The following is a 26,438-nucleotide window of genomic DNA, read 5'->3' as shown; positions in this document are numbered from 1 at the left end:
GTAAAGAGTTTCGAAATCTGGCTTTAGATATCCTGCCCTCCTCCAGGTTTTGCCCCCAACCGACGCTGCTCTCCCGTCAGATCCGCTTTAAGATTCATGCGAAGATCAGGCCACGCGCTTGAGCCTTGACGCCTTGACCCCTCTGGTCCTCTCTCTCCCTCCCTCTCTCCCTTCTCGCGCTTTTCTTGTTGACGTGCGTCACAAAGAAAGAAGCCGAGAGCGAGCGAGCGAGCGAGCGAGCGAGAGAGAGAGAGAGAGAGAGAGACATTGGTTTGGGGATTTCATCTGGGGTTTCTTGGATCGAGGGAGAAAGGGGGAGAAACCCTCGCCATGGCGGTGCGCGACCTCTCGTCTCATCCTCCCGCCCTCCGTATCTCCTCGCCCCCATTTCTCGTCGCAACCTTCGTCTTCTTCCTGGTTGTCTCTGGGCGTTTCGCCGGAGTGGCGGCTGATGACGTCGCAAACGACGACGACGACATCCCCAAATCTCCTGGATGCAGCAACAAGTTTCAATTGGTAAGGGACCGTCCGTGGATTCCACTCATATCCTTTTCTTGAATTCTGATCAGTAATATCAACTGCTCCGGTGTTTGGTCGTTAATTAAATTGCGAGGCTCTACAATTATTAAAACCATTCTTTTCAACGTTTAATTTGTCTTCTATATTGAATTCGTGGATCCTGCAATGGAATTGCCGTGAAATTCATCTTTAGGATGATTTGCTAATGTTGTTTCACTAATAAAGATCGACGAGTCTTTCAATGTCCAGTTAATTGGTAATTTTGGGGAGTGGGATATCTCAAGAAATGCAGCATAAGTTAGAGTTGCCCCGACTCAGAATGGTGACCGGTTAATGGTCTTTAGGTTAGTACTTGCTGAAAGGGTTTATCCACGGATGGACTAACTTTTGATTATCTTCCTAAAATCTAGTTATGCCACTTTAACTAACATTACTTTTATTAGCATACGGATGCAAGAGTGGGAACCAACCTTAACTTTGTTAATTTTTAAATCAGAACAGAAAAACTAGTAGAATAAAATATAACTCAGATAACTCTTTTGGAAGCATTTTGCGACCCTGATCAGTGACTTTGTCTGTTGGACTGAATTGTTCTTTCTGCCCTTGATTATGGTCCCTGTTAGATACTTAGGTTATCTCAATTGATAGTCCTGGCATTTTTGTTATTGCTTGCATCCTTAGCTAGAATCGTTGTTGACATTATGATTAAATGCCTCCTGCCTTGAGTGAAGATAAAGAAAAAGACTCCTTGCCTCCTTGGGATGTCAAGTCCATATGTTGACCTTGAGTATCTGCAAGCATCAATAAAGCATTTAGGAATGGATGCCTATGATCCCCTTGGCGACTTCTGTTGTCTTTTCTGTTGAGACAGAAAACAAGCTCCATAAATTATTGATAGAACTTTTCTTATTGATATAACTTCTTTTATGATGTTGACTATATGCAGCTGCTTGGCAGATGTTACTTTTAATGCAAAAGTATTAAATACCCCCTTGAATTTATGATAGATTGATAGTTAATTACAAAAACAGATTTTTTTTTCTTTTGTGAAAATCGATAAGTCATATATACTTTCATTTCAAATATCTCCTTTATAGGAAAGTTTGTATTGCAAATACTTAGAGAGAAGATAGGCGAACTTGTCCATTATGAAAAAAATTGCTTTCACAGTTATCTTTGGATGAAAAAAGATAAAAAATGCAGATAATCAGAATCACAATGAGGTTAAGTATCACAAATCAATGTCAAGGAGGTTATATATGATACGAGACCATCTCTTACTTTTGCTTGCATTTATAAGCATCTCAACAAGCTTAGAACAAGATTTTCCTGCACTCTTATGTTTGCCTACTTCTCACAATGATCCTAACCCTTCTTTTTAAGTATCTCGACTTTGTAAGGACTCTGAAACTTATGACAGCAGGTACCGAAATAAAAGATTGAGAAATACATAAATTATCAACTTTGACAGGTCATGCTTTTCAAATTTTTTTGTAAGAACAACTTTGTGCCTGTAGCTATATGATCCTTTTTTTACACTGAATGAGGCTTTTAAAAAGCAACACAAATATTTATCCCAGGTTTTTCGTGTGGATGCTTCTGTCATGTGAAGACAACGATCTAATGGCTTATGTTCTCCAAATTGACTGATTGATATTAACAATACTAAGCTAATCGTTGACTTGCAGGTTGAAACATTAGGTTGTTACAGCACTATGTCTCTAAAGTCTAAATAGATATAGATTGAGTTGGATGCTTAGACAATGGATCCAAAATATAAATTTATGAATATTGAGATCTTAATTATTTTTGTTATTGCAGTGTGTAAATGATATGCAGGATATTTTGTCCTTCATGGGAGTATGGAACTAAAATTGCGCTTGGTTGATTAGCGAGAGTGATTGGATTTTTAGACTAGTACTGATGTATCTTTACCTCTTTTACCTTACATGAGCTTGTCATTGAATTTTCCTTTTCCATCATTATGACCACTTCAATTTTTCCTGTATCAATTATTGATGAGCTACTATAATATGCAATTAATTGACTATTCATTAGATTTTCCTAATGATAATTAAATATGTATATGAATACATATCTGCCGATGGGACACATTGTTTTATGCATGTTTTCTGCTGATTTTCAAATGAGTTTTATGCCTCCATGTTGGACTGTCAGTTTACAAATTTATCTTCTCATGCACATGGAAAATATAATATTCTATTTACCAACAAAAAAAGAGTAGATTAAAGTTAACTGAAGAAGCTTGTTAGATCACCCATCATTACAACTGCTCTTTTAGTTTGTGTGTTCTAATATATATTTCAAATCTTTAACTTTCGGTAAATTTTCAGGTTAAGATTAAGAGTTGGGTGAATGGAACAAAAGGCTCAAGTATAGTTGGACTAAGTGCAAGATTTGGTACCACCCTGCCAGCAAATGCTTCTGAAGCCCAAAGAAGTTTTGCTGTTCTTACTGATCCACTCAATTGCTGTACTCCTTCCTCAACAAAGGTTTCAACTATTTCCTTCTTTTTTTTTTTTTGTGTGTCCACTGGAAGGAATGCATTCACTTCAAAAATATTCCAGAAGTCCCTTGGTTTTTTTTTTTAATTACTTTTGTTTAGATTCGTAGATTATGCTTTTATGATCGCATTCATGTGGAATTGCATAGGTTTTGTTTAATTAATTTTATAATTTATCTTGAAAACTAACAAGCATACTAAAGTTATGGAAGCATATCCATCAAATGCTGCAAACTTTATATTTTCTTGAGTATTTCAAATTTAAATTTAAATTTATTCATTTACTTGTTCAATGAAATTGAGAACTTATCTGAAATTCTGTTGAAACTGTTGAACCAGTGACTCAGCTGAACTTAAGTATTACTTTAGATTTGATGTAAATGATAATGTCATAATGATAAGATAAAGAGAGTTGTCAGGAAGAAACATAGGTAAAGCATTAACAAGATATTCAGTGTGCCTCTAAGGGTGGAGGTGACCTCTAGGCTGCACCATGTTGCTCCTATCTCTCGATCATATAGATTCATGTGTAAACATAGATGTTGTATGCTTGTGACTTGGTCTAATAATTGTTGCGTGGTCATAAAAGATTGTGGATGGGTCTTTGCTGGTCAGGAGCTATAGAGGTGATTTGAGTTATTTTTTTATTGAAAGGAAATGATATATACAGAATAGAGTTTACTATTTAGGGATAAAATTGGGTTCTTTCCCACTTGCCCTTTTTAGCCTAAAAAATGAAATGCTCTCTTTCCTGTATTTCTATAGAACCCTTGCACAAAAAGATCGAGATCATTGTACTATATCTTATCTCTTTCTTCACTCCACCTCCACATTCAGGCAAGTTCTCTCCCTCCATCCATCTCTGTATATCTCCTACTACAAACTTCTTTCTCCCTTGCTACCCTTTGACGATTGCAGCTTCCAATGCCATTCCTTTTGACCCTCACTCAGTTCCCCGCTCCTCATTGCTCACTCCAACTAGGACCTCATCTCCATCCACTACCCAGCACGACGCTGCCATACGCTCTAATGGACCAATCAGTGTTCTGAAGAAAGGGTAGCTCTGAGAGTATTGTGTGCTTTAATGCTATCTAATAACTACTCTTGTGAACCAAAAGCTTTTCATAAGGTTCTCAGATGCTGAGTTTGAAATGCTCCATTATAAAGCATAAAGAAGAGTGATGCTTAATTGCTTACTGCATAGTAACTTGAGTTATGCTCTTTTAACTTGAATGACTGGATGTAGTAACTTTACTTTTCATATCATCTTATTCTCACCAGTAATGACAATCCTATTTCTTTTGCAACACTACTATAAGGTCTAAATTCTTGGGCCTTTTTGACCATGTCATTCAACATCTCCATTTCCAAAATCTTGGTAGATGCAAAATTACTACCAAGCACTAACAAGTAACAATAACTAAAATGTATCTTTGCTGAAGACTAGTGATGGCATTGCTAATGAGGGGGAAAAGATTCAAAAAGAAAAAAGAAAAAAGGAAAAAAAGAAAAGAAAAGAGAATTAGAATTGCCAGTAAATATTAAAACTTGCTCCGTAAATATCATTTCCCTCGTCTTCTTGTATATTATCATTTCAGTAGCTAAAGATGGACTCTTTTTTTGTTTATTTATTTATAATAATTTGGCAAGTTAGAAATTAGTAAGATTTGATATTCTCATTAGGTTTGTCAGTTATGTTGTTTTTAGTTGATTTTTTCTTTCCTTACTTCCCTGATTATCTTCTTATTCAAATGAAACTGTACATGCACTTGCATATACTATGTCTGTCACATGCTTCTCTAGAATAACTGCGAATTAGCTTCAGCTGATCTATCTAGCTTATTTCCTACTTCTATGGCAACTTAGCTAAATAGCTATTGAACAGGGTTAGTAAAGGACAAATGCCATTTCTAGAAAAAAAAGTTGAATTAAGAAGGTTATTTCATATAAGTATGTACATGAATATTCAAATTTGACATCTAGGAGAACATTGTGCACTTGTGCGTATGTTTAAGATAGCAATGCTGTTTCTTCTACTCCAAGAACAAGATCTTCTGTTTTAATAGTTTTAAGCATCGTGCATGATGTGCGCAGCAACGTTACACTTTCCTGGCATGGAAAGAGACCTTGGTCTAATATGGCCCTGTTAGTATTTTGTTGTCTACTGTCATTCTTGTTTTGTTTTTAAATTCTCTCTTCTCACTGCAGTTAACAAATTCTGTTGCCTTGGCTAAACGTGGAGATTGTACCTTCACTGCTAAAGCAAAAGTTGCACAGTCAGGAGGTGCAGCAGGCTTATTAGTGATAAATGACAGTGAAGGTAGCAAACAGCCGCAGTCCAATCTGTTGTGCTACTCATCGAGAATCATATTGTGTTTTTGGAGGTTTTGCAGTAATTGGCATCTTATGTCATATTCTGCGGTCATTTAATCCTGTATCCTTGTCCTTTAACTTCTCTTGTCATTTTCCAGAACTTTACAAGATGGTGTGCACTGAAAATGATACTTCCATCAATGTGACAATTCCTGTTATAATGATACCAAAGTCCGCAGGAGAGAAATTGACAGAATCCTTGGCTAATGGAGGGAGGGGTGAGTTATCATTGTTGGCTAATATTAATACATTACACTTCATGCGCTTCTTATACTATTGGTACTGAACCTACTTACTAGGCGACATAAGTTTGAATCCTGTAAAATAAATTCCTTAGACCTTGTTGTGGATGACTCATAGGTGAGCCTCATGGTAGAGCTTTTCTATGCCTAAGTTTGGCTTGGAAAGATGGAAGTTGCCGACAAATTGATGTTAAAAAGAGACGCACTTTATGTAGCCATCATGATTACCATGGAACCATTTTCCAAAGGAAATTTTTTTCATGAAAGAATAACATAGCATGGTGAAGGCTCCACAATAGTTGATTGATTTTCACAATAGACTATTTATTTGAGATCCATCCTCTAGAAAAATACAGTTGAGATTCATATATGGATTTTACTTTACCTCCTATTTCTCTTGATGAATATTACTTAAATAATCTCCATCTATCTGAACTAATGCCTTTGTCTTGTTTGAACATACCATTTATGTTTGGTTCCAAAAATAAGGAATTGTTGTGCACGGGCATAGGGCTTGTTAGCCTTGGCTTGACATGGGATATCCTGTGCCTAGAGTGGCACAGCCTAGTGTGCCACTGGCATATTGCAACAATATTGGTGCACCTTAAAACAGATTTGAGGACTTTTTAGCGGCTAAAATAGATTTGATTGTTTCAATGGCTACATTGAAGCCTTTATGTGCTAAATATTGGTGCAACGCATGTACTTAATGTGTATAGGATATGAGCCATCATCAAGGCGGAAAAGTTTCTTAAAGATAAAATTGCATAATTTTAATTCAAATTGAAGGACAAAATTGTGGCAATTTGATGTAGATGAATAACTAGAAGGTACATTTACTTGAATAATACACCAATTAGGCTTCAATTTATGTTTCCCTACCTTTTTTTGTGTTCTCAAAATTGAGCAATTTTTCTTGGGAAATTCCCAATCTTTGAAATTGTTGGTCAAGTGTCAACCACTAATTGCATTATTAAATGGGAATCAACCCATATGTAACATAGTTACTTGTATCTTACAATTTTCATGCTCTAATATATCTATTTGCCATTCCATTTAATTTTGCTAGCTTACTTCCTAACGGATCAAAAGGTATCATTGGTACGGTCCTGTGTCAGTTCTTGTCAACCATCAACGCCATAGTATGCTGCGGCGCTCTGTGTTGATTGAAATGGCAACCCTTGCCAAAAGTAATCTATAAAGATTCACCATTTTTACTTTTATGGTTTCAAGCTCATGAAAGTATTGAGCTTAACAAAACATACATTGGACCTTATGTACGTTTGATATGACTTAAGAAAATAACTAAAACAGGCAACATGAATTTATTTTTTCCATCTTTCAACTAATCTTTTGTGGAATATGATTTTCTTGGCAATGTCTTTGCCGTGGCCTATCATTGGATGTTTGTGATGTGGAGTTGGCATATTTGATGCCACAGGACCGAGAGTCCTTATTATTACCAAAATCATTCATTCCTTCGAACTATATGAGGTTTATCAAAGGCTCAATGCACACTCAATTATTGAGAAGAATCACATGTAGATTGGTATTTGTAAGGCTTTTTGAATGTTTGTCATATGATTCTTTTGGTTTACTTATGGAAATGAAGAGAAGTTCTATGTTTAACATTCTCTATCTAGATCCTTCTAATGTCTAGTTGCTTCTTTACTATATAAGCTAAGACTACTACTGTAACACCTGCCACCAAACACGTGCCCTTCACATGGGTAGAACCCACGTGATTATCACGTGACTTACTGGTCAATGTTTCAATATAATATACAAACAAAAAGCTAAAATTTTTATAAATAAAACAGACAAAGAAGCCCAAAACACTAATGCCACAACAAACCGAAAATACATATTCATAAAATATAAGTCAAAGTTCATGCAGGAATTACAAGCCATCTAGCTTAATTTACATGAATAGAATAAAAATAAGAATTAGAAGACTGAAAATAGGTCTTCGCCAGATCCTCCGCGGGCCTCGTCATGTATTAATCTAAAAACAATTCCATCAAATGGTGGTGAGCATAAAGCCCAGCAAGTATTCATTGCTATAGTCTAAAAGTAGTGATGAAAGATGCAACAATAAGTAAATATGATAATGCATATCATAATCAAATAGAATACATCAGTACCACATACACGTTATGCTCATCCAATGCGCACATGCATTAGCAATCGATAACCTACCACGCATCATCCGAACTATCAAGTCCTCAAATTCGGGCTCATACTGAGCTTCGCCTAGCGGCCATGTCAATGCTACACTACATAATATGCATTCTCTCAAACTACTAAGTCTATAACTTAGGGTCTTACAGAACTACACTCGTATGTCACATCATCTCACACCTGACCACACACATACCCTCAAAGAAGGGTAGATTCTAGTAGTTGAATTGCCAGCCTATCACCCGGCACAGCATGGCCAATTGTTTGCCATTGCAGACTAAGGATCTCAGTCGTAAGGCTATCATATAGGTCAGTATTGCACATCGATACTATCATCCGAGCCTTTGGCTTCACATTATTGCACCACCGTGCGGAAATTATGAGCCGTTGCTCATGGATGCTCTCACTCTGCGTCATCGGGTACCACTAGGTCTATATCATCTTACCATTCTCTCTCTATCTTAAACATTCTTAAGGGTATATAACTCTCGTCAATCGACATTAAATCGCCTATCGCCCGACGAAATGGCTACTTGTTTGTGATCAACAAATTGAGCCCTCAAGCGTGAGCCCTAATATATATATATAAGTATAATAGTATCTTCAGCTCTTAACCCTAGCTAGAGAGGTGTCAGGTACTATCGAGACGCAGTAGTCACCCCCTTCATGGTCGTGCACGTGTACAGGTGACATGATATTATATAACATAAAAGCATAATATAACACTCATTATTATTATGTTTTGCGTACTAATATATGTTCATACCTAATAAATATGCGTAGAAATTATGATATGCAAAATTTACCGAACAGCAAAATAAGTTACCATGCATGGCGTGCAATAATAACGGTAAGGAAAACGTATGCACATGCATGCTATGAATGTGATGATGTCATAAGGTAAGTTATTTCATTCTCTACACTACTCCTAAATTATAGAAGTTTCACTTACCTGAATCGCTTTCCTGATAGTAGTTGCCACTGCGCCACAGGATCATTCTCATAGGGTACGGAGTCTACATCGATAAGGAAAGTAATAAAGCATAAGCACAAATACCTCTCACTAATTAATTGAATAACTCTACTAACGTTCACTATAGGCTTGAGTACGTCCATTTACGAATTTTCATGTTTATTAATTAGGTTGAGCTAGCATAGCTGTATTAGCGCCTAACATGTTATTAAAAGTAATTTAAAATAATTTACCTTGAATTTTTGTTCTACTTTATTTCGTTTAGGTAAATCACATGGGCAACACTAGGTTAATCCGCTTTGTTAAACAAGCCAATCTGCTTAGACTAATTTTCCTACAGTAATCTGTATTAATTCTCCAGTAGGAGCAATTAATACAGATACAACTAGATCACCGGCTCATTTGCTAAAATTGAATGTGTAATCAGCAAATGTTAATATCCAATTGGAGCTAGTTTCTTTTATGTGTTATTTATTATAGCACTCTCCGGTCACGGTCTAATTTATTAAAATTAATTTATAAAATAATTAATGTAGCGAACAATACTATAAGCTAAAAAAATACATGATTAATTAAAGCTCAAGGCTGCTAGCATTAAAAATAATTAAAATGACTTAATTAGTTTAAAGAGATAATTAGAGGGTAATTATTCTATTTGGCTAGCAGAAAGCCAAAAATAAGCCCACAAAAAAAAGTTGGCCCAAAGCTCATCTTAATTGAAAAAACACATGGGTTGGGCTGCCTACAGCCCTACTCACAACAAACTTGGGCTGGGCTGCCTACAGCCCTACTCACAACAAACTTGGGCTGGGCTGCATGCAGCCCAACCACACCCCAGAACACGGGCTGGGCCACACCTAGCCTGGCCCAGCACACGGGCACCGTACCTAGCCCAGCTCGGCACACAAATTGGGTCGCACCCAACCCAACCCAGGACACAAGCTAGGTTGCACTGAGCCAAAACTAGAACTCAGGCTGGGCTGCACCCTGCACGAGCTTGAGACACCCTCCCTCGCTCCTTCCTCACCTCGATTGAAAGGAGGGAGGAAAAAAGGGTGGTTGCCGAAGGTCACCGCCGTCGGTAGCTAGGGCCAATAGACTGGCCGACGCCCTGTCGGCTGGCGGAAGAAGGCACCCACGTTGCCTACCCAATCCACAGTGCCTCGATTGTCAGCGAAGGCGAGGGGCCGCCCGGCGGCTCTGGCCATGAAGGCCCCAAAGGAAACCCCGAGGGCATCCTTATGAAGAGGGGAAGCTCATCAGACTAACGCAGCAAGGCACGAGGCCACCAGCCGGCCGAATTAGGGTGAGACCTAGAGGAGGAGAAAACCGAAGAAAAAACCCAAATTAAATAACGAATTGCAAATCAAACTTACCTAGAGGATGAGGGAGCTCCGACGCTTCAATTCAGGGGGTCGGCGGTTTCGGTGGCGCTTCGGCGCGGTGGGAAGAAGAAGAAGGGAAACAACCACTGGCGGGGAGAAGAAAGAAACAAGAAAAAAAGAAAAGAAGGAGAGAAAGAGTAGAAAGAAAAGAGAGAGGGAAGGAGAAGGAAAGGGGCGCGCGTGCGTGCGTGCCCTTAATTTCAATGCACATGCCGAGCAGTTTGTCTTTATTAGAAGTTTGAAACTCATATTTAACAATGGTTGTTGTGCCTGTGCCATAGGCATCGGGTGTGCCAGCCTTGGCTTGGCATGGTCTAGCATACTTCTAGGCACACTAACACTTATCTTACTACACCCTAAAAGAACCTTAGTCCTTTTTATGGCCTAAAATATATTTTAATGGCCTACTTAATGTCTTCTAGCCTATATATTAGTGTAATACGCAATTTTGTGCACAACGAAGAATACAAGGCTTTTAATCTCTCTCTCTCAGGGCACTCCCTTTATCTCTCTCATGGGTGGCCCTCCTAAGGGTTTACAACACCATCCTAAATTTATTGTTTTTGCAACTTAGTGTGGTCTAGCCTTGAAGACTTCAATTTTGGGTTGAATTTGTAATTCCTTCTCTGTCATGAAAATATTACGAAGGAAATCTACTTTTCTTGAAACCTAAGCTTCTTCTTTGGGTCCTAGTCAATTGAACCTTAGCATTTGGTTAATCCCATTGCTTGATACGTATTGGTATTAGCCATTACCTATACGAAACATACTCTGATTGATTTTTCAATGCAAACTAGATGCATGTTGGATCATAAGTTGAATTTGACATGAATCCAACTTAGGACATCAATTATTAATGTTATGGTGTGTTGAGCACCCCGTTTTACGTTATCGCCCATTTTTCACTTTCTTTTGATACCTCTATGCTTACCTCTATTATTCTTAGTATTTTCGCTCTTTGTATTGTGGTGCTACATCTTATGTTAGTAATCTAAATTTTAAAATTTTTTTTGCTATTGTTTCTAAATATTTAGGATTTCCTATGTTTTATATATATAATTTTTAATTTAAGTAATTAAAAGATAGTCCAAACAAAAATTGGTTGATCCATTGGTTGAAATGGTTGATACAGCTGATATGTGTTATTTTTCCCAATAATTAATATTGATATTTAGAACCTTGGTTAATCCACTTATCATTTACCATGAAACATCAAATTTTCACTTGTTTGTGGAATTAGCCTTTAATTATAGATGTTTATCATCTATATAAGTTATTGGCTTTCACTTTTGATTAATTAGCTACTCAATTCCTTGCTTATTACATCATTATCTAATCTGTTTTGGACTCGGTGTTCTTCAAATAGATAGGTTGCATTGGTGACCTTCATCATTTCTTCCTGGCCAGGGTGGTTGTATTTAGGGGTGGCAATCGGGTCGGGTTAGCTGGATTCGGGTCGGGTTCGAATCGGATCAAAGTAGTACTAACACGAACATGACCTGTTTAATAAATGGGTCAATTTAAACACGAACACGACACGTTTATTAAACGGGTAACACGACACGACCCGTTTAATAAACGAATTATATTTTTTATACAATCCGTTTAACCTAAAATGACCCGTTTAAGCCATCAGTACAACCCGTTTAACCTATTTAATTAATTTGGGTAAAATTTTCATTTAAAATCCTGTATTAAGTAAATTTTTTGTCAAAATAATATTGCATAAAAATAGGGTAGCTAGTGGAAATTAATTATTCTTTTATTTAGCACCCTATATACTACTAACAACACGTTTAACTAGTTTATATTCATTTAACACAACACCCAGTTAACAAAAATATCACACATTTACACAAATCCATCAGCAGCTTACGGGAATATTTAGTAAAAATAAATTCATCAGCAGCTCCCGGCGGGGGAGGCATCGTCGGAGTTGGGTAAGCGGCGTTGGCGGAGGCAAGGCTCCAGGAGTTGGCTCCTGTGGCGACGAGCTTTGGATCTGCCGAGGTGGTCGGTGTGGCCGGAGATGAAGAGGCAATGGCAGGCGGAGATGGGGATGGAGGCACCACGACAGACAGTCGCGATAGGTGGAGACGGGGAGTGGGGACAGCAGGCGGAGACGAGGAGTGGAGATGTGGGAGGCGGCAGGTGAGGGAGGCAGCAAGCGCGACGGCAGGTGCGGGAGGAGGCAAGCGTGAGAGGCAGCAGGCATGACGGCAACTGGCAGGCGGTAGGCGGCAGGTGCGACAGCTGGAGAGAGAGACAAGGCAATTTTTTTTTCTTTCAAAATGCTGAGGCAGCTAGAGAAGGGAAAGTGGAGAGATTGAGATTTGAGTTTATATATATATATATATATATATAAATAAACGGGTTAGCGGGTTGACCCGACCTGACCCAATTTAACCCATATACTTAAAACGGATCAGTTGTGTAAACCCGAACATGACCTGTTTATTAAATGGGTTAGGCGGGTTGACCCGTTTACGATTCGAACCCGATTATATTAAACCCAAACCCAATTAAAAGCCTGGTTATCGTGTCGGATTATCGGGTCGGGTCAAATTTTGCCACCTCTAGTTGTATTGTAACAAATTGGATTCCAGCATGAGTAGAAGATGTTTTGTAGTGGGCATGCAGCATTAATGGTTTATTACTTTTTTTTCAAGGTTTTATCTAGCAAAAAACTTTGTTAACATTCATATATCTGTTGGCTGCTACTCCTATCCAAGACATGCCTTTTTGTCGCTGTGACAAACTTTAACACATTTCTGTGATTGGAACTTTGTTAATATTCATATATCTGTTGGCTGTTACTCCTATCCGAGATATGCCTTTTTGTTGCTGTGATAAACTTTAACAGATTTCTTTGATTGAAAATCCTAGATCAGATCGTATGCAGCTTATGCAATACTAATCAGTATTTCTAAAACTTTTTTTCTGCTTGTAGTGGAAGTCCTGTTATATTCACCAAATCGACCGGTTGTAGACTTCTCAGCAAGCTTTTTGTGGTTAATGGCTGTGGGGACCATTGTTTGTGCTTCTCTTTGGGCTGAATTCGTTGCATATGAGCAGGTTGACGAGCGTTACAATCAACTGACACCAAAGGTTATTCTTCTTTTACATGGTCCTTTTCATCTGTTAACAAGGATAACCAATTGACTCAGAAATTTTTTAATGCTTTAAAGTATATGGTGCATTGAGGAAGTCATGTACTGTGATGGAGTAGTTAATCACATTTTCTGAATACATTAAATGTTTAACTGAATTCATTCATTTAGAAATTTTTTGTTAACACGTACTTGTATCTCATTATTTGAGAAATTAATTATTTGGAAGATTGGGATCATTTTAATTGTTAACGTCTTATACATCATGTTAAAGAAAAATAAGATAACTTCTCTAAGTTATATGATGATAACAGATTATGTAATAGTTGAAATATGTAATATTGTTATATGACCCTAACATATTATATCATGATTTAAAGTATTGGCTAATATGTGGTCGAAACTAGGAAGATTGCTAGTTCAGTGGTTTTTGTTGAAACTGGCCCATATCGGCCACATATTGGCCGAAACAGCCGAAATTACATTATCTTTTCTCGGTCCTTTTTATTATTATTATTTCACTTTCGGTCAGATCATATCTTGGATAACATTACTTCCTTTTTGAATTCCCATTCTCTCTCTCTATATGTGAACTTCATAATTTCGCATAATGATAGGTTAATCCAATAAATCAGAGGTATATCTGACTAATTAGATGCTATTTTTAACTAGGTAGCATTCATGTTGGTAAAGCATTTCCGAGTGTACCTTTCCAGTCCCAGTGCACAAGGCTCCCACATATGTGGAGTCTAGAATACCTGTCATGTGAATACTCTAAATTGCCAAGCATACATATAAGAGACTTTGACCATTTTCACTGTTAAACAGGATGGGCCTATTGCTGGAGCAAACAACAGCGAGCATTCTGAAAAGGAGATCCTTGAGATTAATGCAAAGGGAGCTGTAATTTTTGTTATAGCAGCTTCAGCTTTCCTTTTGCTTCTTTTCTATTTTATGTCATCTTGGTTTGTTTGGCTGCTGATTGTACTGTTCTGCATTGGTGGCACTGAGGTATGTAACTTCATTGGACATTTGATTAATTTCTAGGTTACTACTACTTCGTTATTTCACTTCTTTGCTGTATGGCTGTCATAAGTTTCTTTAGCATGCTAGAATTATACATATCCTTCAGGAGAAACATATAATACCTGTCAAGTTTCATGATGGTTGAGTAACAATCCTAGAATAATAATTAATTAAAGTTTCACTTTATTATCTGTTGATCACAAAATAAGATCTGTATAGCTATTTTGTCTGGTTCTAGTAGTTTAAGGAACTTTGTCCGACAACTAGTTTGTGCTTTTGGTGCTATTGAAGCAATTTTAAGGTTATGAACTATATGGTTGTGTTACTTGACTTAAAACTGCTTTAAAAAATGGAAGTTTTGAACTTCTTATGTTATTGCTTGTGTATGCAAGTACTTAAACACCTAAATGCATTGAGTAGTCTAACATGAAGTTGAGCATAGTCCAACTTATTGAGAGAATACAATTTGGTTTTACTGATGCTTTTGGCTTTTCTAGCATCAATTTGGTTGTGTGTGTGTGTGTGTGTGTGTTTTTTTTTTTTTTCTGATTGACTTAGTTATACTATGAAATTTCATTTTACAGGGAATGCATGTTTGCTTGGTGACACTCTTTTCAAGGTATGACATAGGAAGTTAACTTACTGCCATTCTATGCTGCTAGTGATTTCTGCTGCCCTTTATTGCTTGATTGTTCAATTGGGTTATATGTAACAGAATATTTAAAGATTTTGGACAGAAGACAGTAAACCTTCCCTTTGTTGGTGAGGTTTTGATTTTGTCTATTGGGATTTTACCGTTCTGTGCGGCCTTTGCTATTCTCTGGGCTGTGAAACAGCATGCCTCATATGCTTGGATTGGTCAAGATATCCTTGTAAGATGCTTCTGTTCTGATCTTCCCTTCTACTTCTTGAAGTTTTTCTTTTCCTTACTTCTGTGCTATATATATAGTTTTTTCTTTACTTGAATGTTGTGGTGAGGCTGTAACTCTTTATGCATATAGTGAGCGTTAGTTTCATGTTAATGTAAATGATTTTACTTTGTTACTTGGCCTCAATTGTATTCTTAATTGCCGATAGAAGTGTACTAGGTCACCCAAATTCAGAAATTATGGTCCTTTATTTTATGGATCCCAAAATTGGCCGATCTCAATCCGGACTTGAAATTAGTCTAGGTGACTGGTTTCGGTCTGGGATTGGTCAGTTTCAGCCGTATTAGCCAAAAGTCCAAAACTAAATTTTTTAAAGATTCAGTACAAATCTAAAATATATCTAACATATAATTGATGTCCTTAGTTGTTTTTTTTTTAAGGTTTTTAACTTTTACCCTGTATCTTTCACATACTCTCCTCTCACCCCCCACACTTCACCGTGATTATCTGGTGTGGCCAATTCGGTGAGTCCTTTCCGCTACTTCGAACTTTGATAAATTCGGATGAGTGGTTTTTTTTTTCATTTCTCTTCTATCATTTTTACTCACTTTTAATTCCTTTTTTATCTTATTGCTACAAAAAATCTCTCTCCATTGTTATTCTGCAATAGTAATTTATGAATATAAAAAATTGTCAAATTTAAGCCGGAATTCATCATAGTTTTTAGTGAGTGTTTTTATGCTTTATATGTGACTAATTTTTATAAATTTTTTGTATTTTTGAATAATGTTTAAAATTTTACATAACTAAAAATAGGCCAATCTGATATGGGTGGCTCATATGACCACCGAGTTTTGGAACCTTGTTTTTTTTTTTTCCTCAAGGTCAATCCTAATTCCGCTACCGAGTATTGGAGCCTTGTTTTTTTCCTTGTTGTCACAATTATATAACTGGCAGTTGTTTGTCTTTAGACCTTGCTATGCACACAGGCAGAACATATACTAAAGAAGGTGTTGATGTTGGATATATATATATATACCTATACTAGATAGCTCTTAGAGCACCGATATCACTATGGAGACTATTAGGAACTCTTGGATTCTTGTATTGCTTCATCCCGAGAGTTAGCCTCTTTGTAGAAAGGAGATTTGCAAGTAAGCTACACCATGAGAGAATTGTGAAACATGGATTTAGGTGTTGTTTGATACTGCTGTACATGCCAAGCTGTGCATCACATGTCAACTCCATGCTTACAGAAAAGGGGTCTGCAAGAGGGTTTCTGTTGCAATAATAGTGAAATGTGGGGGATGTGAAGGCGAACATGAAGGGAGAGAAGCAAAGACCACGGGGCAGATTAAGCAGAGCGGTGCAATGACTTTAGTGTGTAATGGCTAGGGTATCATGAGGTAAGAGTAAGGGAAGATTAATAGGTTCTTTCTTTGGTTCTAGTTCTACTGTACCCAGAACCATTCTAAACCCTTTTCTTCTTCCCCTCTCTTCCCGTGCAATATCCTAGCCATTTGGCAACCTCTTACTCTTCTACCTTCCCTATTCTCTCCGCTCCCTGTTGTTGTCTCCCTCCACCTTTCCCTTTACATCCAACTCTGCATCCACATCCACTTTTGCATCTACTCCCTCTCATGGCATGAGATCTTTGTTAGGTGACAATGCCGTGTGGCCAGCACGAGATATGTTGACATGTGTGTGTGCCACTTTTGTTGTTGGTACCATGGTTCCTAGTTTCGGATAATCCTGAGTGGGATTGGCCGAAACGGATAAGAATCTGGTTGATCCCGATCCCGAGCTTCGGCCGATACTTGATCTGTTTGTGTTAGGATTGGCCAAATCGGCCGATCATGCCCGAGAAGAGTGCAAGAGAGAGAAAGAGAGGGAAAGAGAGGGAAAGAGAGGGAGTTTGTGGGTTGCTGTAGTAAGAGGGAGAGGAAAGAAGAGAGATAGTGGAAGAGAAGAGAGAGAAGTGGAGAACAAATAAAAAATAAAAAATATGTTGAAGAGAAAGAGAGGTGGTAGTCGGTGAGGGTGAGGGAGAGTTAATAAGAGAGAATTGGTGAGAGAAAGAGAGAGGTAGTGGGATCAAGAGTTTGGAGGAGAGTTTGATACAACTTAAGAGAGTTAGTACGAGAGAGTGATAAAATAGAGAGTTAGAGGGAGAGAGTTTAATAAGAGAAAGAATTAGTTAGAGAGAAGGTAAGACTTTTTTTTTTGTGTCGGAGAGGGAGAGAGAGTGTAAGTGGTAGAAAGAGAGTTATAAAGATTAAAAAATAGTATTTATTTGAGAAGCACGGACACCTCTCCCAGGAGGAGGTGTCCGTGTTCGACACGAGTCCGGAGTATCCATAATTAAAAAAAATTTTAAAAAAGGGGACACGTGTGGGACACTGCTAGGACACGGGCAGGACACGGTATGAATTTTGGCTAATGTTTAATGGGTCGAGTTTGGTTAATTTTTGTTAATTTGGATCGAAAACCCAAACCCAAACCCAAAACTAAAAACTCTCCAAACCCTCCCACCCCACTCCCTCAAAACGAAAACCTAAATTTCTCAGGCCTCGGCCCCAAATCCCTCTCAGCCGAAGACGATAATGTGCGATGGTAAGTGGCAGTGCGGCAGTGAACGGTTGCACAATGGTGAGCAGCAACCGTGAGCAGTTGTGCGGCAGCGAGCGACGGATGGCTGCGACGAATGGCGAGGTTATCTCCCTCTCTCTCTCTCTCATTGCCTCTCTACTCTGCTCTCTCTCTCTCCCTGCAAGCAGCTTCTTTGCTCTCTCTCTCTTGCTCCTCGCAAGCAGCTCCTCTCTCTCTCTCCCCGCAAGCAACTCCTCTCTCTTTCTCCCCGCAAGTAGCTCGTCTCTTTTTCTCTCTCAGTCTCTACCCTCTTTTAAAGCCTTTCATAGGTTCATTTTTCCTTTTTTTTACACCGAGAGAGCATTAGGGCTTAAATTTAAATATCTGTTGTTTATATTCATTCTAATTAGTGTGATAAACTAATTATATTAAATTTAAATATCTGTTGTTAAATTATATTAAAGCCTCTCTGCTATGTTAAATTGTTAAATTTCTAATACATATTTCTTTTTAAATTAGTTCTTACAGCTTGATATATACTTCTTAGTTCTTATAGCTTAATGTACGTGTATTTAACACTATTAGATTACAAACTTATACTTTAGATGTATCAATAATATATATATATATATATTTATTTATTTTATCGTGTCCTATGCCGTGTCCGTGTCCTATATTTTCAAAATTTGCCATGTCGCCGTGTTCATATCGTGTCGTGTCCATGTCCCTGTTCGTGTTCGTGCTTCATTGATATTTAGTTTTTAGTTTTAGACTTTATATATGAATAATTTATATATATATCTTATTATTTTTAAAAAAATTAGAATTTTTTTATATTTTAAAATTATTTTAAAAGACATGTTACGAATGGCTGATACTGTCGATACCATCGATACGTATTATTTTTTCGGATTGTTGATCCCTATTTCGATACTTGGAACCTTAGTTGGTATGGAATACAAATGTTTTTTGTGATAACACAAGATAATTTGAATTTACTCCTTCAAGATAGGAGGGCACTGATTCCTAGAGGGATAAGGCTGGTCAACAACCAAAAAGGGCATTAGTCAATATCTTCAGGGAGCCTCTGAGTTTGACTTTGTTCTACAGCCAACTGATATTTGATGAAAATGAGGATCGGATGATAAATCTTGACTTGTCAATGGTTCTAATTTTCCAATCCACTTAGAGCTCTTCATACAGAGAGTAGGATTTGAAGTTTTACGATTTATTAAAGTTAATATCTACTGCAGGGCATGCTCATAGTCTCAGTTATCTGTACTTACATTGAAATGATATGTTATGTTTGTTCTAAGGTTTGAAAAATCGGGATCGATCTTTTGAAAAAATGATACATATCGGTCGGATCAACTATATCGGTCATCTAAATCGAATTGGATTCTTTTAATTACATAAAATTCTAAATATTATTTACAAATGTAGAAAAATTTCTAAAAATTTAGAAAACATGAGAAAAAAAGGAAATAATAATTATTCACATATGAGCTTTAAAAATTAAATAAAAGTACTAACTTACTCAAAAGTTAAAATTTAATGAATTCTGAGTAGGCTCTCGTAAATCTGTAATCGTCATCATAATCACCATAAGCTTAAAAATAATAATGTTTAGGATCTGGTGTTCCAAAGAGTGATTGCATCATATCATTCATATTGAATGGATCTTGTTGAATCTAAGGAGGATAATAATCAATATATAGATCTTGTGTTTGAGGATATTGAGGAGGATATTGAAGAGGATAATAGCCAGCATATAGGTTATGTGATTGTTCCAAATAATGAATACTTGATGAATCATAGTTCGTTAAAGTTTGCTGGAATGAGATTTGCGTCGCTGAAGTTCGTTGGAGCTAGATCTCTCCGTTAGAAAGTGAGTGAGAATAAAAGGAGAAATGAGTGAAAGAGAAAGTGAGAAAAAAGAGCAAAAATTGAAAGAGAAAGAGCTTGGGGACATCAATAATTAATGTCTTCGGGTTGGATCTAGGTTGATCAAAGCCAATTCTAGTATTTGACTGGAATCAGCCGATCTGACGAACCTTGGTTTGTTCCAAGAAGATTATGCTTAGAAAATCTGAATAATTAGAACAATTTAGTGCAACCAACTAGTGACAACTAAAGGGCATACCTACTATAACATTCTTCTTGTAAAACTCAGATTGGTAAATCTATGCCCAACCAGTTCTTCACAAATAGTACAAGATTTAGCAGCTAACGTAAACCATACTTCAATGGAACACTGTTTTGAGGAATTAAGTGGAAATGGTTCCTAACTTCCTAGATTATTATCTTCATTCATAGTTAGGAGCCCAAAGAATATTTATAATCTAGATTGACCAATTACTTTTGTCTCTAGTATGATAATATGAGGACATAAGTCCTCTCTATTACTATGCATTAATAACTCTCTTGATGTTAAGGTTGATTTGGTTGTTCTAAACATCCAGATTTTGTGTAACATGGTCTATAATTTGAAGCTGATTCACCAATTAAGTTCTTTTGTACTCTGTAATGACTACTTTTCTAATCCCACGATCACTGCGAGTCCAAATGCAAGATGAAACTGAATTCCGGTTCACGTAGAAAAAGTTAGGGTTACCACGGATCTTTAAAGTTAAGAGTGAACTCGAGATCCAACGACTGGATGGTAGAGTACTTTTGGGATTGAGATAGATTTAAAATGGAGAACGAATCTATAGGGATAGAGTTAAGTTGCGGATCCAGATCCACAATGTAACTCTTTATTCACTCGCGATCCGCAACTTAACTCTTTATTCACCCATCCAGATCCACAATGTAACTCTTTATTCACCCGCCTCAACCCATCGGAGGTCTTCTTCCTCCTCGGGCAAGGTTGGAGCTAGGGCATCTCCGCGTGGGACGCGATGACACCATAATTGACGGAGTTCTCCAGCATGATGGGCCATGACGGTGGCAAGGTTGGCTGCGACGGGAGCTCAACAGCGAATAAATCATCGCTAGGAGGGATGTCATGTGACACCTCTCGTGCTATGTGCTGTACGCCGCCAACACAGTAAGTGCCAACTGGCACGGCCATCGCTGGTCGAGGGTGCAGCCAGATGAAAAGGAAGACAACAATAAATATCCTAGATGGTGGTTAGGGTTCCTAAGCTTGGAGGTAGTCGAACAAGGAGGAAGGAGATGATCTTGCAAATTAACTTTAATAATTCAAGATGATTATTCAGGTGTAGACCATATTTATTTATAGATGGCTCTCTGACTCGACTAGACTTGACAACAGGATTGAATATACTCAAATCTTATTGTCTAACATAAGCAAACATACTTAATTAAAACACCTAAACTAGGGTTCCTTTTCGTTAAGTGTTTGAATGGCCTTGAGGGTGTTCGAACACCTAATTAATTTTCTAGCTCTCGGGTAAATGCATTCGAATGCCGATTTAATCTTATGCTCTCGAGAATTTGCATTCGAACGCCTGAAAGGCCGTTTGACCACCCAATCCCGAAATTGGTTTTTTCGACTACTGAAACCTTTCTTTCGTATGCAAATAAACTATTAGCTATATGTTACATACTTTTTCTATAGCTGCAACCTACTATTAATCTGTGTTTTGCTAATTATGTTTTGGAATGACCTGATGAATGGAATACTTAATATCTCATCATTGTCATCCTGGATAAACATTCTTTGTCTATTTATCTCATTCCTAAATCTACTTGACATGTTTGATTCTGCACGTTCTCATCTAGTATATGTTCTTTCTTATTTTCAGGGCATCTGTCTGATGATAACTGTTCTGCAGATGGCTCGCTTACCAAATATCAAGGTAGTTCTCTTAATGATTTGATTCTAATAATTGCACCTATGTGGGCATGTTAAACTGAGATTATTTACACAATTCAACTGTTCCATTCCTTTACAGGTTGCATCAGCTCTTCTTAGCTGTGCATTCGTCTATGATATATTCTGGGTGTTTATTTCACCCCTTATATTCCATGAAAGTGTAATGATTGCAGTAAGTCTTTCTCAGCAGAAAAATGAGCATTACTATTTCCTTGAATTACTTAATTCATTTTTGCATCCCTAAGTCTTTCTCAGCAGAAAAATGAGCATTACTATTTCCTTGAATTACTTGATTCATTTTTGCATCCCTTGCACTTCAAGCTTGTTATATCTTTTGTTATTCATAGCCTGGCTCAATAATCAGCTGCATATGTTAGTTTTTGACTTTTCTTCCAACTGTAGTGTTGCTTGTCAATGTACTTCTTTCTTATGTAATATGTGAACATAGAAAGATATTTCTGCTGACGTCTTAATAGTTCTTATATGTTGCTCCTACATATAGGGCAGAATCATCAGATATAAAGTTCATGGGTGCTTGCTATTATTTGTTGCTAATTCAGTTATGCTCTAAAGAGCAAAAACTTAACCTTGGAATTTCAATAATTTTATTATTTGTCCTATTGCTTCAAGGAAATATTGTTTCACATTGGTATTCCCATAGTAATACTAATTTTTTTATCATCCAATCAAATCCCCATCAGAGCACTTTGAAATTCTGATGCACGGTTCAAAAAACCCAACTCACCATTCTTGGAGAATTGAATGATGACAAGTCCACAAATCCACAAGTTCAGAACTACTCTCTAGTACTTCGCTTATTATCACCATTGACCCCTGTTATCCCTGTTTTCTTACCAGGCTACAGCAAATATTGACAACCTAAACTGCTCCATACTGGCCTCCTTCACTTTGGGGTCTAAAAGTAGGGTTGATCTGACGTTGTTCTGCAAAATAAAGACCTGTAGGCTACTGATTCTTAAAAGAACTTTTAATGATACTTGGATTAAATTTGAGCTATTATCATTTGTATGCTTAGAATGAACTGTGAAAGTTCAGCTTTTCCAGTTTGTTCTTAAGGCTAGGAATTAGGGTCTGAATTCTTTTTATCCTTCAGCCTTACTTTTATAGGAATTTAAAATTTTGTCAGCAAGTAATTTAGATTACTCGAAAGTTATCTTTGTGCAATTCATGACCTTAATACAGTTCAATCATATTAATCTCAACCATCTCATCCATGAACATCGTGTGCAAACTTTTTCTTGAATTACTTAAAATGTTTATATGAGGCTCATTTTCTATCAAGGCACCTTTCTATGCTTCAGTTTTCCATGTACACTCAGATAGATTCCTTAATAGCTTATTTGGACAGAATTGGATGTATGTAATATATCATTTCAATTGTGAGTTCTAGACTCTTATTTGAGTGAGATTATTGTATTTCAGTCTTTAAGTCTTATTTTGGGTATATAACAGGTCAGGATGTTTTTAAGATCTCCAGTTTTTGCTTTTTGGAAAGTTTTAGGCCTCACTTTTATGGAAGTCCTTCTGAGACTCCAGTTTTCCTTTTTTGGGAACTTTTAGATAGAAGTTAATATACTGTTTATTTCAGAATCCTAAACTGCGACAAGATAGTCTTATTCAATAGATTTGCTTAGGAATAATTTGGATATAATAGGATTTCCTTCTGGGCCTATCTTGTTGTCCTTTATATATTTGAAAATTGGGGAGGAAAAAGATTTGGATTAATTATGTAAAGGGTTTGGTGATTCTTCAATTTTGTTACTTAGTCACTTCTAGTGGAATATTTATTTCAGTCCAATTTATTGAAACCTCTACATATCCTAGATTACATCATCACACCTCCCACACCCTCTGGGCTTTTATTCAAGACAAACTTATCCATGATAAGGGAACCTGCTCAATCCTCCAATAGCATATTTTGAAATTTTATTGAGGTTAGAACTGTTAGTCAGATGCCTACTGAAGTAGACTTGCTACTGCCCTTCCACTAGCTCACCCTCTATAGTTTGGCTATGATGAATGCCCTCTAATCCAACACCAAGTACTCAATCATCATTGGACAAGAAGACATAGGCTCAAGGATGGAAAGCTCCTTTGTACATAATTTGTCGGTAGTCATCGCTCAAGGTTTCAATTTTTCAGTTGTTCAGATGCATTTTTCTATTTTTGATTTTGTGGGAGATTTTTTTAGTCCATGATTTTCTTATTCTTATGCTACATCAAATTATTTAATTCTACTTCTACTGTAAGCACATCTTTCTCGCGTGCATCACATGTTACCTATGCTCATTTAACATGTGCTGTTGATTTGATCATAGTTCTCTTTTTATAGGTCGCTCGTGGTGATAATAGTGGGGGTGAATCTATTCCTATGCTTTTGAGAGTACCTCGTTTTTTTGATCCTTGGGGTGGATATGATATGATTGGATTTGGGGACATTCTTTTTCCTGGTTTGCTTGTTGCTTTCAGTTACAGGTATCTTCTTACTTTCTAGAATTTTGATAACTTGATATTTACCTTGGAAGAGAACTCTGATTATGCATATGGTTTGCAACTATATTGGAGCTGGTCTCGTGCTAGTCTAGGCAACTACCATAATTGTAGAAGAATCATTCAACTTTAATGGGCTTAAAATGCCCAGTTAAGAAAATTACCTTAATGCAAATATGGAAAATAACCTTAGTATGTGCTTATGTATGCACGGTATGAAAGTTACACAGCCTGTTCTTTAAGTCCAAGATCCAATATCCATGATTAGTGATCTTGATCTATAATTCTGGACTGTAAATTCTAGTTTTGGTGCTCCCCCCTACTTACGAATCCTGTTAATAAACAATACAGTGTCTGGTAACATTTTTCTGAGATCTCTATATTATTGCTAACAATCATCTATATGCTTGTCTATTGTTTATTATGTCATTGCAATGGTAAGACTTGCCATTATGCACCTTGTGGTCATTGGTTCTAGTAATGGAAACATAAAGGATGTCCCAGTAAAAAAATCTCCTGCTAGCATGGAGTTTGAGGAGTGCAAGATGTCCACAGATTACCCCTATTACCAAAGAAATTGTTTTCTTGACTTGAAACCAGGATTGCTCAGATGAAGGCAATCCTTACCATCAGAATAAGTGATGCATTGGAAACAACCTCTTTTAGAATGGAAGTAATATTGTGCACACATTTTGGCCTCCCCAGACACCTCATTGGCAGGAGTTGCTTGCACTAGGACTATCTGTTATCCAGTTATCAGTTGTCCCATTTCTTATGATTTATTTGACCTGCTAACTTAGACTGAGAATCAGGCAATACAACTCTACAGCTTAGCTGTCTATGACGGTAGCCTTATGTCTTAAGTAGAATATTTTTATTGCTGATGCTGTTCTTTTCTTGGCTTCGTCAATCTGTCTTTGTACCTCATGAATCTCACGGTGAAATTTGGTCACTTCCGTATAGCCTCATTCGCGGAGTAATGTTCTACCATTTTTAGTTCTTGCATGAGATTTTGATAAATGTTATATCATGCTTAAAGGAGCTTCTTCAGTCATTATGATGGCATTAAGCCTCTTGAATAATCCGTATGTCTATTTATGGTAACACCAACTTACTGTGATTTGCACCAATGTCCTAGCTTGTTCTGTTTCATCAGTTAAGTTTGAATTAACAACTTTTGCATGCTGGCAGGCACACCTGATCAGTTTGCAGCATATTTATGTCTTTGAAACACCACATATGCTTGCTGGGCTTTGCCTGTTGGAAAAAGTTTATTGATAGTTCTAACATGTAGCTACTATTAAATTGTCTTATTATTGGGTCACTGTGAAAATTCAATTTTCCTATTTGGTCCTTGTTTGGTCAGATATAACTTTTTCATTGTCAATGCAGATATGATAGAGCAAACAAGAAAGGCATCCTGAATGGTTATTTTCTATGGCTGATAGTTGGATATGCATTCGGTATGCGCTGGCAACTTAATTTATAGTATTACCTTTATTCTCTTACAGTTGCTTTTGTTATATCATGGAAAAGGTCTGGTAGCATTTTATATATTTCGGGTATGTTTACTTACCTTTGATGGGCATTTGCATGTTCATTTTCAAAATTACAGTAGCACTACATTATAATCAATATCTTTACGGGAAAAGAAAGACCTCAGAGAGTCAATAGAAATTAACATTTATCAACAATGAATAATAGGTTCTCTTTTTTTCCAAAAGATACATTTAAAATCGATAATAATGTAAGAGATAGCATAGGGTCTCTTGTAGGTCAACAATGTAAGAGATTTCATGAAATATTTTTCTTTTGTAGGTCTCTTCCTCACATATCTTGCTCTATTTCTGATGGACGGACATGGTCAGCCTGCCTTGCTCTACCTCGTTCCATGTACACTAGGTAGGGAACTCTATTTCCTAAGTCTTTTCTCTTTCTCGACACCTTTGTGATCGGTGTGATGACTTTCTTTGATTCACGACAATCAGGTCTTATCATTATACTGGGCTGGGTAAGAGGAGAACTAAATGACTTGTGGAACTACGGGAAATCTCGACCAGATGGCACCCCAGCCGGCGAATTGTGAGTAAAATCCCTTCTAGAGATAGTCCCACACAGCTGACCTCCATCAGGGACGCGTAAATCATCAGAACTCCTGATGGGTGATGAAGACCACTTAGACTGGTATTGTACCTAAGAGGTGTGTAATATGTTACTAGAATGGCTTGTTGATGACCAGATCTCAAAACAATGGTGATAAATCATTTTTAATATAATCACACGAATCAAGCAGCA

The 26,438-nt window shown here is 37.1% G+C and overlaps 1 protein-coding gene across 1 annotated transcript; it reads left to right on the top strand.

Annotated features, from left to right (window-relative positions):
- LOC140758063 (signal peptide peptidase-like 2) lies at positions 1–26,438 on the top strand. Its single transcript, XM_073094075.1, has 14 exons — positions 1–516; positions 2,874–3,032; positions 5,252–5,363; positions 5,515–5,634; positions 13,148–13,305; positions 14,136–14,318; positions 14,918–14,952; positions 15,049–15,205; positions 21,562–21,615; positions 21,712–21,804; positions 23,986–24,128; positions 25,536–25,606; positions 25,962–26,045; positions 26,132–26,438. Exons 1-14 carry the CDS (start codon positions 331–333, stop codon positions 26,227–26,229), a joined length of 1,653 nt encoding a protein of 550 aa, XP_072950176.1. The 5' UTR covers positions 1–330; the 3' UTR covers positions 26,230–26,438.

Source organism: Typha angustifolia, chromosome 3 (genome assembly GCF_048772165.1).
Source record: "Typha angustifolia cultivar Huaian chromosome 3, ASM4877216v1, whole genome shotgun sequence".
NCBI lineage: Eukaryota > Viridiplantae > Streptophyta > Magnoliopsida > Poales > Typhaceae > Typha > Typha angustifolia.
The sequence above is the reverse complement of the archived record's forward strand: the minus strand, read 5'-3'. Positions and strand labels throughout refer to the sequence as shown.

Excerpts from the sequence above, each read along its gene's own strand:
- LOC140758063 (XM_073094075.1), top strand. The coding sequence starts at position 331 with ATGGCGGTGCGCGACCTCTCGTCTCATCCTCCCGCCCTCCGTATCTCC. Across the intron at positions 21,805-23,985 it reads ATGAAAGTGTAATGATTGCA|GTCGCTCGTGGTGATAATAG; the intron begins GTAAGTCTTTCT and ends CTCTTTTTATAG. Across the intron at positions 25,607-25,961 it reads GATAGTTGGATATGCATTCG|GTCTCTTCCTCACATATCTT; the intron begins GTATGCGCTGGC and ends TTTCTTTTGTAG.